The following is an 11059-nucleotide window of genomic DNA, read 5'->3' on the forward strand; positions in this document are numbered from 1 at the left end:
TCAGCCACCTCAGAGAGGCCCTCCTGCACCCCCTCCCCAAGCAGCACACCTGTCCTTCGCTGCTAGCCTTTGTTCTTCCCACGGCACATTTTGGGGGATATTACTTATTTATTTTTAAGTTTTAAAAATTGAGGTGAAATTTACACGACATAAAATTAACCATTAGAGGGGCTTCCCTGGTGGCGCAGTGGTTGAGAGTCCGCCTGCCGATGCAGGGGACACGGGTTCGTGCCCCGGTCCGGGAGGATCCCACATGCGGCGGAGCGGCTGGGCCCGTTAGCCATGGCCGCTGAGCCTGCGCGTTCGGAGCCTGTGCTCCGCAACGGGAGAGGCCACAACAGTGAGAAGCCCTCGTACCGCAAAAAAAAAAAAAAAATTAACCATTAGAAAGTGAACAATTCAGTGGTATTTAGTACATACACAACGTTGTGCAACCATCACCTCTATCTAGTTCTGGAATTTCCACTTCCCCCCCCCTCCCCCATTAGCAGTCGCTTCCCATTCCCCACTCTCAGCCCCTGGTAACCACAAATCAATCTACTGTCTGTCTCTATGGATTTGTCTTTTCTGGACGTTTCATATAAACAAAACCAGACAATATGTGGCCTTTTGTGTCTGGCTTCTTTCCCTGAGCATAAGGTTTTTAAGGCTCATCCATGTTGTAGCTCGTGTCAGTGCTCCATTCTTTTTTTTTTTTAACATCTTTATTAGAGTATAATTGCTTTACAATGGTGTGTCAGTTTCTGCTTTATAACAAAGTGAATCAGTTATACATACACAAATGTCCCCTTCCCTCTTGCATCTCCCTCCCTCCCACCCTCCCTACCCCACCACTCTAGGTGGTCACAAAGCTCCTAGCTGATCTCCCTGTGCTATGCGGCTGCTTCCCACTAGCTTTCTATTTTATGTTTGGTAGTGTATATATGCCCATGCTTCATTCCTTTTTTATGGCTGAATAACATTTCATTGTATGGGTGGATCACATTTACTTTACTCATTCATCTTTTGATGGACATTTGGGTTGTTTCCACCTTTTGTCGATTGTGAATAGTGCTGCTAAGAACATGCACATACAATGATTTGTTTGAGTCTTGTTTTCATTTCTTTTGGGTCTACACCTAGAGTGGAATGGCTGGGTTATATGGTAACTCTCTATTTAACTTATTGGGGAACTGCCTGTTTTCCACAACGGTTGCACCATTTTACATTCCCACCAGTAGTGCACCAGGCTTCCAATTTCTTCATTTCCCTTCCAACACTTGTTATTTTCTCTTTTTTTTTTTGTAACCATTCTACAGGGTGTGAATGGGTATCTCATTGCAATTTTGATTTGCATTTCCATAATAACCACTGAAGTAGGGTGTCTTTTCATGCCCTTGTTGGCTATTTGTGTATCTTCTTTGGAGAAATGTCTCTTCATATCCTTCGCTCATTTGGCTTGTTTGTCTTCTTGCTTTCCTGTAGCACTTTACATCTCTGGCAGCGCACCATGTGCATTTTCCCACTATGTGTGGCCCGGTAGTGGGGGAGGGGTGGCTGCTCCAGTCCGTAGAATGTCTGCTTCAAGTGTCCACTGCTGTGTCCCCTTTGTGTCTGGGTCTGCACCTCGCACACAGTAGGCCCTTAATAAATGCTTGTTGCATGCCTGAGTGAACGGATCGCTCTGTACTCCTGCTCTGTAATTCTTGCAAAGTTTGAAATATCAAAACTGAAAATGGTTTCAAAGTTAACACATTCCTGATAGATCCAGAATATAAGAGTGAATGAGGTCGACATGGCCTCCTGCAAGCCATCTCTGTCTTAATGCATTTGGGCCTGAAAGACAGCATAGTCATCACCTAGGCTTTACAGATGAGGAAACTGAGACACAGAGAGGTTAAGTAACTCCCTAGGTCACGCAGCAAACACAGACAGCCTAGCTCCCACCCACTGCTTTATATTGCTTCACAGAAATGTTATAGATCCCACTGGTTTTGAATTTCCAGGTCTCTTCTCTAATTTGGGGAGCCATTTTTTTCAGGTTTCAAAATTTTGGGGTCTTCTGGGAAAAGTTTGTGGGCCTTGAGCCCTCAGCCCAGTACCTGATGGGTAAAATGACCCCAGGGGAGAGAACAGGGTGACCCTTCAGCAACAGCTGGCTTCTTCCTTTGCTGTGTGGCTTTGGGTAAATCCCTTAACCTCTCTGGGCCTCCTCATCTATAAGAGGAATCAGTTTATTCATTCATTTATTCACCAGGCTTTGGCCCGACACACCCAGCCTTTTTCTTCATCGCCAAAGTTAGAGTGAGTTTTCCATGTTTTACAGGTAAGAAAACGTCTCACATTGGGATAGCTGGGGCTCAGTGATTTGTTTGGAACAGAGTCCTTGCTCTGTTCTGGGTGTTGGGGATACACAGCTGTAAGATAGAGGCATTTATTCATTCAAAAAACATTGATGGGGGCCCGTGCCCCCCTGGCTCTGGGGACCCAGTGGTGACAAAGGCAGGTCCAGCTTGCCCTTCTAGGGAGGAGGTGAAAACACATGCTAAACCAGCCAAATAAAGGGGCAATTCTATGCAATGGCCAAAGGTCATTACAGCCCTCTTTTAGACTTCACAATTATTTGATGGAGGCTGGGCGGTAGTGTCACAGATACCACAACCTGGCACCCCCTTTGAATATGGGGGTGATTCTCTGGTTTGGGGGTGTCTGGTTTCAATTTGGAAATTTAACCCTGCAAGTTGGCAACACTCTGTAGGTGACACTCTGACAGTGATCTTGTCTGCCTTGGCCAGATGCCAAGCTGTCCCTTCCTCACCTTAGCTGTGACAAGCAGGAGCAGAGATGGGGATGGGAGGTTTGATCCCTATCTACCAGGAGGGAGACTCAGAGACGGCCAGTGACCTGCCCACATCACACAGCCTGACAGGACAGGGAGCGGACTTCCCTACCTCACTGCCCGGGGGGCAAAGCCTGGCCACTCTCATTCCGTGCTGGCTGAAATAGTAAAGATATTGATGGGATGTGTGTCCTGTGGTTTGCTCTCGGGAAGGATGTTTTTTAACTTCTTTTAAAGGCTGTCGGTGAGCCAGCGACCTAAGAATTTAAGAGCCATTATCACAGGGTTTAACACAACCATTTCACAGATAGGCCTAATTAAGGTCAATGAAGGGCAAGATGTGTCTGGAACCAGAGCAGGTGGCATCACCGACCTGAGCCTCAATTTCCTCAGTTGGAGATTGGGGGTTAGGGGTGAGCAAGAAATGAGGCACTTGTCCAGTCCCTAGGCCTCCAGGGCCTCCCAAATCCCGGAGTCGCACCGCCCTCCTAGCACACCCTTTCCGGAGACTGGGAACAGGTGTGGACTGCACCTCATTTGCATGTTTGGCCCCTCCCCTAGGACGTACCTCCCCATCTCGCCGCCAGGCGGCGCCAGAGGCAAAATGAAGAGGTTCATGCGCGGAGCGAGCTCCGGCTCTGGGTCCTTGGCTGACCTGCCAGGTAGGACCTTGCCTTACTGTCATTTTCCAGAGGAAAGAAAGGAGGCGTAGAAAGGGGAGGTGACTGTCCTACAGTCACACAGCCGGGAAGGGGCTCCAGACTAGGGTTTTTGATTTCTATATTCTGCTGTCTCCTCGTGAATCCCCAGGGTTCACCAGGGACAGGGAGACTCTGAGCCCTCGCTGAAGGTCCTGGACCCAGCGCACACGACACCAAATATTGAACTGCATCCCGTGCAAACTACAAATCCGTTGTTAAAGGATTACTGTAGTTTTGCGCATGAAGCATGTGAACAACGCCATTTAGTGCACGGCGGGCCGAGGGTTCTCAGCACCATCATTTGATTTTGGTTTGCATTTTCCCATTTTGGAACTTGTAACCACCCCTCCTCCCCAAGTCTTAAAAATATTTCTAGAGGCCCTTGAAAAGCTCTCCCTGCTTCACCACCCCGGCCGCTGGAGAACCAAGACAGGTCCTGGGCCTGCCAGGTCCTGGGGGGGAGGGGGAGGGAGGCCTCACACACAAACCTCCGTCATCGGCCCTGCGCTAGGTCTCACCCTCCACCTGTGGCGGGGGTGGGGCGTCCGAACTACCTCAGGTCCCGCCCTGCTTCTCCCCCGCCATCTCATTACACAGCCCCTCGCCCCCGCTGAATCCTGAGGGTGTGGAGGGTGGGCCGCAAAAAAGACCCTTCCTGCTCCCCACTTCTCGGCCTTTACTCTGCATCCGGGGAGCTCAGAGCAGCTCCACCCTCACCGCTCCTCTGCTCTTCGGGCTGGGCTCAGAATACAGACCGCCTCCCCAGCCCGCGGCTCCGGCCTGACGCTACGTCCCCTCCCTCCTCCTGGCCTGAACTCAGAATGGTCCCCTCCCTTCACCCCGACCCCACTTCCCGTCCCGCTGGGGCTCATCAGAGATTCTGCTTGCTCTAACCGTCAGCCTTCCACCAGGGGGCCTCAAAACAGCCCCCCGCTCCCGCCCACTACCGGGAGGTCGGGGGGTGGGGGTGGGATGAGGGCTTATCACAGACTCGCCCCTGTCTGTCTGTTCTGTCCTACCGGAGGGTTCAGAGCAGACCCCCACCCCCTAGCCCCACCCACCCTAGGGGAGGGGGAAAGACTCCTCATAGACCCGCCCCTGTCTGTTCTCTCCCACCAAAGGGATCAGAACAGCCCACTTCCGCCCCAGCCCCGCCCCCGCCCTCCTCGGGGGTTTCATCATGGACCCCCCCAAGTCCGGTCCACCCCTCCAGGGGTCAGAACAGCCCCACTGACCCGCCCTCGGCCTCGCCCTCCTGCCCGGGGTCGCCCCCTCTACCCCGGCCTCGTACGCCCCGCGCAGCCGGGTCCACTCTGTACTTGCGGCGGCGCAGTGGTTCGGTGAGGCTCCGCGGCGCGGGGTCGTCCAGGTCCTCTGGCAGCAGGAAGCTGCGGTCCAGCACCTCAGACGCCTCTTGCCAGTTGGCGAAGCAGGCAGGGCCCAGGCGCCGGATCTCGTCGGCCGCGTCGAGCGTGAGCACATCCCCATTCGGCTTGAGCACCACGACCGCCGGCAGGCGCTCCACGGAGAACCGGCGCCCGAGGTCCCTGCGGGGCGGGCGGGTCAGTCCGGTCGGACCCTCGTCCTTGACCCTATGCTGAGGAGCCCCACATCCCTCCTCCCAGTACTTACTGAGCGCCTTCTGTGTGCACTGTCCCATTACGGCCTCTGGGGATGCCCAGGAACCAGAACAGGCCAGGCCACACTGGCCTCCGGGCTTTGGCTCCAACACCCCAGACATGCTCCCACCACAGGGCCTTTGCACTGGCCATGTCCTCTGCCTGGAGCACTCTCTCCAGACATCTGCGGATTAAGACCCTGTATGCTGCAGACACCTAACCTTAAATCTCAACGCCTCTCTTTCTCTCTGCTGATGCGCGGCTCTCAGCATCCAACACACTGCATAGTTTATTTCTCCTGTTTGTCATTTTCTCCCACAATAGAAAGTAGCTTCACTAGGGCTACTTTCTGTCCCTATTCACGAGTGTCCCCATTGCCCGAAACAGTGCCGGGCACAGAGTAGATGCTCAGGAAATGTGTGTGGGATGAATGAATAAACACTGACAGATTCCATAAAGAGATACTAAACTGAGTAAAGGACTTATGGTCAGAGAGGACCTCTTTAAGGAGGTGACCCTGGAGCTGAAATCTGCAGGAAGAGGAAGGGGAGAACTGGGGAAAGTTTTCCCATGCAGAGTGCGCACAGCTGGTGCAAAAGCCTGAAGGTCAGAGGGAGATTGGAGTGCAGCATTGATCATAAAGGCCCTGCAGGGCCATGGTAAGGAGTTTTTGATTTTGTTTTCTGTATGAGAGAGAGCCAGTGAAAAGCCATCCACAGGAGACCCCCAGACCAAATCTCCCATCTAGGCCAAAGCCCCACACGGTCATCATGGAGTCAAGCAGGCTACCAGACTGGTCCCATCACCCATGATTCTTAACTTCCACCCACGGGGTTCTTGGGTGGCCCTTTTCCAGGCCTCCTTACAGAGACACATAGTATTGATACTTGCAAAATCCCACAGGAGTAGGTTGCCAGACTTAGCAACTAGAAATACAGGACACCCTGTGTGAATGAATTTGAACTTCATGTAAACAACAGATAACTTTTTATAAGTATGTCCCTGCATCACGTGGGACACAGTTATACTCAAAATTTTTTCATTGTTTACATGAAATTTATATTCAACTGGGTGTCCTGTATTTTATCTGGCAACCCTGTGTGTGGGAGGGGTAGGGGGTGGGGACTCACTCACTCTGTCTGGATACTTGCCTGGGTGAAGGCTTTGTGGAGAGGACCCTGCCTCAAACAAGGTCAATGTTTGGCTATGATCCCCTTACAGCTGGCATTTCTTCCCCCAGGGGAGGGAAATGTTCACCATTTGGGGAAAAGAACCTCCTCAGCTGCAGAAGGCTGTGGGAGTGAGCAAGTGTGCCAACTCTGATAATGTTGGGTGGGGATGAAGGTCTCCATGACCAGAAACAGAATTCTAAGTTTTGTAACAAAATTGATGACATCAGTAGAATGGCACAAAATCTGGAACTCACTTTGAAATGGTTCAGCACAAACTCCACGTGCATGGAGATAAAGCAAATGGCAAAAATGCCCAAGGGTTTCATTGTGTGCTTCTTCCAACTTTTTGGTATCTTTGAAATTTTTCTTTTATTTTTCCTTTGGCCATGCCACATGGCTTGCAGGAAACTTTTCATAGTAAAAAATTGGGGTTTAAAAAGAATGAGGGACTTCCCTAGTGGCGCAGTGGTTAAGAATCCACCTACCAATGCAGGGGACACGGGTTCAAGCCCTGGTCCGAGAAGATCCCATATGCCGCGGAGCAACTAAGCCCGTGCGCCACGACTACTGAGCCTGTGCTCTAGAGCCTGTGAGCCACGACTACTGAAGCCCACGTGCCTAGAGCCCGTGCTCCGCAACAAGAGAAGCCACCGCAATGAGAAGCCCGGGCACTAAAACGAAGAGTAGCCCCCTGCTCGCCGCAGCTAGAGAAAACCCGTGCACAGCCACAAAAACCCAACACAGCCAAAAATAAGGAAATAAAATAGAAATAAATTTATAAAATAAATAAATAAAAAGAATGAAAGTCTCACTGTTGAAAAGGGGAAAGTCTGCAAATAGCCACAAACGATCACAGTTTATTGGGCAGCTCCTTGGACGGCTGGAACTCAACCATCTCTCTCTCTCAGCTCCAGTGCCCTCCATGGCTCCCAGCTACTCTGAGGATCACATCCACGCTCATTAGGTGGGATCTGGGGCGCTGCTCCACATGCTGCCTTCTTACTCCTGGTATGACTGTTCCCTGAACTGGCTGTTCTTTCCCTGAATTCCTCCGAGCCTTTGTCTGGGTTATGTCCTCTGCCTGGAAACCCTTCCCTTTCCTCACTCTTTACCCTCCTATCCTCCTTGTCCTTGGTGGTGGTGGTGGGGTGTCTCTCTTTAAAGCCATTTCCTCTGGGAAGCATCCCCTGACCCCCAAATCTCAGCAAGGTCTCCCCATGATATTTCCTCATGACATCCTCCCTTTGTCCTTGGGAACTACTGCAGTTCTTTATTATGTATTTATCTGAGTGTTTGAGTCTTTGTTTCACATTTGTGCTCCCCCCTTCCCAGGTTGTAAACTCCCCAGGGAGCTGGATGGAAATGGGCATATGTACCCCTCCCCCGCCCCTCTCCCCCAGTTCTCTGTTCTGATTGGCCTACAGAGGGTGCTCATCAACTTCAGATGGAACAGATACCTCAGTAAACAAATACTTCACTTTCAGCAGAAACAGCCCCTCCTCCAGGAAGCCCTCCCTGACCTCTCCTCTTACCTCACCTCTTCAGGTCATCCTCGAAGGGCAAGAAGAGCCACTTCTTGGGCATGTCCCTGAGGAACAGGTCCTGCTGCTCCTCTGTCGAGTCCTGGGACACGTACACCAGAGCCAGCTGGGCTGCCCGCAACACGTAGAACTCATCCGTGAGCCGCACAAAGAAGTCCCTGAGGATGGGTGCAAAGGCCTGGCACTTCGGGCACGAGCCGGCACCAAAGAACAGCAGCACCAGTCGGTTTTCCAGCCGGCGGCTAAGCTCAGCCTCCGTGTCCAACTCATCCTGGTCACTGTTGTTTCGGATCAGGACACGGCCAGAGAACAGGCAGGCCATGACAACCCTGGCTGGGTGCTGGGGACAGGGCGCAAGAACCTTGTGTGACCCCGAGCCTGCTGACTGGCTGCTGTCCCAGGATTAGGAATTTTTAGGAGGCCAGTTTAGAACCTCACTAATCTGCCTAAACTCGACCTGATTCTTTGCTGCCTCTGAGGGCAGGGGGTCAGCTGCTCATGGGCCTGTCTCAGCAGACAGCTGCTAAGGCATTAAAAAAACAGGCTGACATACTGGTGTGAAAATATTTTGTTAAATTGTGATGTAAAAAGATACGTGCCTCTTCATGAATGCATTCGGTAATCCTAAACCACAGGGCTCGACTAATTAATAACAGTGATTTCTAAGTCGAGATGAGCATAAATGATATTTCAAGGTGTCTGCCTGCCATGACCAGGATGTCCTGTGAAATTATCTTTGATTTACACGGGTGACAAAGTCACAGAGCTGGCCAATATCTGCTTTGATAGGACATGAGAAAACAGGCTAAATTCCAGTTAGAAATTAATAAGAATAAACTCTTTTTTCTTCCCTTCGCCCTCCTGAATTCTGTCTGAACAGCCCACCTTAAGATTCCATGGTGAGTAAGGGTGAAAATCATGGTCACAGTATTTTGCGGCCCTCTCCCACCAAGCGCTGGGAACTAGTTCTCCTCTCCTTGAAGCCAGTTGGCTCCTAACTTGCTTTGACCGATAGAATGTGGTGGAAGGTGTGAGTTCGCACGATAAGCCTTATTCTCACCTCCCACTTTCACTCTTTTGGAATGTGGCCTCCAGACGCCCCATGTAAGGAAGCTGATCTAGCCCAGAGGTTGGCAAACTTTTTATATAAAGGGCCAGGGAGTAAATATTTTTGACATTTTAGGCCATAGAGTCTCTGCTACAACTTTGAATTCTCTTATTGTGCAAAACCATCTCTAGACACTATGTAAATTAATTTATGTGTCTGGGCTCCAATAAAACTCTATGTACAGACACTGAAATTTGAATTTCATAGGATTTTCATATGTCGTGAGACATCAATCTTTCGATTTCGTTTTCAACCGTTGAAAAATGTAAAAACCATTCTTAGCCCGCAGTGAGCAGGATTTGGCCTACGACCCGTTCTAGCCTATTGGTTGAGAGGCCACACGGAAGAGAGCTAGATGCCCAGCCAACTGCCACACGTGTGATCTTCCAGCCCAGCCACTGACAGAATGTAGCACAGTGACTGTGCCAGGGGAGACCAGCAGAGGGACGCCCAGGTGTTACTGACCAGGGTTCTTGGCCTCCTTAATCAACAGAAATTGATCAGAGGCCAGACAAGAAGTTCAGAGGAGGCTTTACTGGGGCCCCTGCTGCAGGTCCCTACTTGCAGAACCATAACAGTTTCCCTCACTGGCTTGCTTGCTGAAGTGGGGGCGAGCTGGTTCCTTATATGGGGTGAGGGGAGGGGTGTGTCCAGGGGTTGGGTCGGAGGGGCGGCTTTGGTGGTTTGCCCACCCCTTTGGTGGTGTTGTGTGCAGGGGGCATGCGCAGTACCCCGCTTTTGCTCCCAGCTCTTCAGAAGTGGCAGTTGGGGTTTTTTGGTCTTTTTGTATCTTGTCCATAGTTTGCCCTAACCGTGCGTGCAAGCAGTTCTTTTTAGTCCCTTATAGTTTCTTTGTATTCATATTTTGTTGCTTGAGGAGATTTTGTCCAGGTGCAAGCACTGCAGCAAAGGGTCCCAGGTCCCAGGTCCCAGCCTGTCTCACAGGCGACCCATGGGATCCTGAGAAATAGCTGCTTAGCCTTGGATGAAGCCACTCAGTTTGGGGGTGATTTGTTATACAGCAATAGGTACCCAGAACACCAGGTCTTGAGGACTTTTCTGGACCTGGGGAGATGTGAGAGACGGAAAGAAACTTAGTATTGGCTTTAAACAATAAAAAAGAAAACCACAAAATCCTCATTCTCAAGAGTTTAACCTACCTTGTCAAGGCTTTGTGACTGGGCCCATCCCTGATGGGTCCACCTTTCATTCTGATAGGGATAGAGTAAGATACTTACACAGCTAGAAATCCCACTAGGGGAAGATAGAGAAGGACTTCAGGAGGTCACCCGTAAACTAGACACCAACCAGGAAATGCCCAGGTCATCTGGCAGCTAAATCAGAACATTTTGAAACTAAACACTTACTTAGGCCACTACCACGGAAAAAATGGATACAAGACCTGCATTTGGCATTGTGAGGTCTGTAAGATAACCCGCCCTGAAAAACTGCATTCCGGCCTGTAGCTTACAGAGGAATATGGGGGAAAGGTGAAAGAAACTAGGGGAAAGGTGACATTATACTGAAATCTGAGATAAATTAGCATATTTTAGTATATGTTACCACCTTTTTACTAATATATTGGGTTGGCCATAAAGTTCGTTCTGGTTTTTCTGTAAGAGGCTATGGAAAGACCCGAACGAACTTTTTGGCCAACCCAATACATATGATTTAAGTAGCGCTATGACAGTCCCAATTAGACCATACAAGCTTAAAGGAGGAGCTAATGAGGTAAGCCTTGACATCTACCCAAGAATGAGGAAGAAGGGGGTATTCTTCCCTACCTACTTTTTCTTTGATTATGAAAATGTAGCCACCTTTGTTCTCAGGACAGCAGAGCTCCCTTGCCTGCCGGCTTGTATCCTTCACAAGAGTCCTATAGTATTAAATCCACTTCTTGGCATTTCCCTGGTGGTGCGGAGTGGGTAAGACTCTGCTACTCCCAATTCAGGGGGCCTGGGTTCGATCCCTGGTCGGGGAACTAGATCCCACATGGATGCCACAACTAAGAAGTCCGTGTTCTCATGCCGCAGCTAAGACTGGCACAGCCAAAAAAAACCCCACCCCACTTCTTACCTATCACTTTGCCTCTCGTTGAAT

General features: G+C 50.4%; 1 protein-coding gene and 1 long non-coding RNA gene across 2 annotated transcripts; one reads left to right on the forward strand and one right to left on the reverse strand.

Moving 5' to 3' along the window:
- Positions 1-3420: 3420 nt before the first annotated feature.
- Positions 3421-8701, forward strand: LOC115865402 (uncharacterized). The gene is made up of 3 exons (XR_009563328.2): positions 3421-3480; positions 7219-7318; positions 7856-8701. It is a non-coding gene; the product is annotated as an uncharacterized lncRNA (long non-coding RNA).
- Positions 4736-8173, reverse strand: NXNL1 (nucleoredoxin like 1). The gene is made up of 2 exons (XM_030880181.2): positions 7848-8173; positions 4736-5066 (listed from the first exon to the last, which is right to left on the reverse strand). Exons 1-2 carry the CDS (start codon positions 8171-8173, stop codon positions 4736-4738), a joined length of 657 nt encoding a protein of 218 aa, XP_030736041.1.
- Positions 8702-11059: the final 2358 nt, after the last annotated feature.

The sequence above is a fragment of the Globicephala melas genome, chromosome 3 (genome assembly GCF_963455315.2).
Source record: "Globicephala melas chromosome 3, mGloMel1.2, whole genome shotgun sequence".
NCBI lineage: Eukaryota > Metazoa > Chordata > Mammalia > Artiodactyla > Delphinidae > Globicephala > Globicephala melas.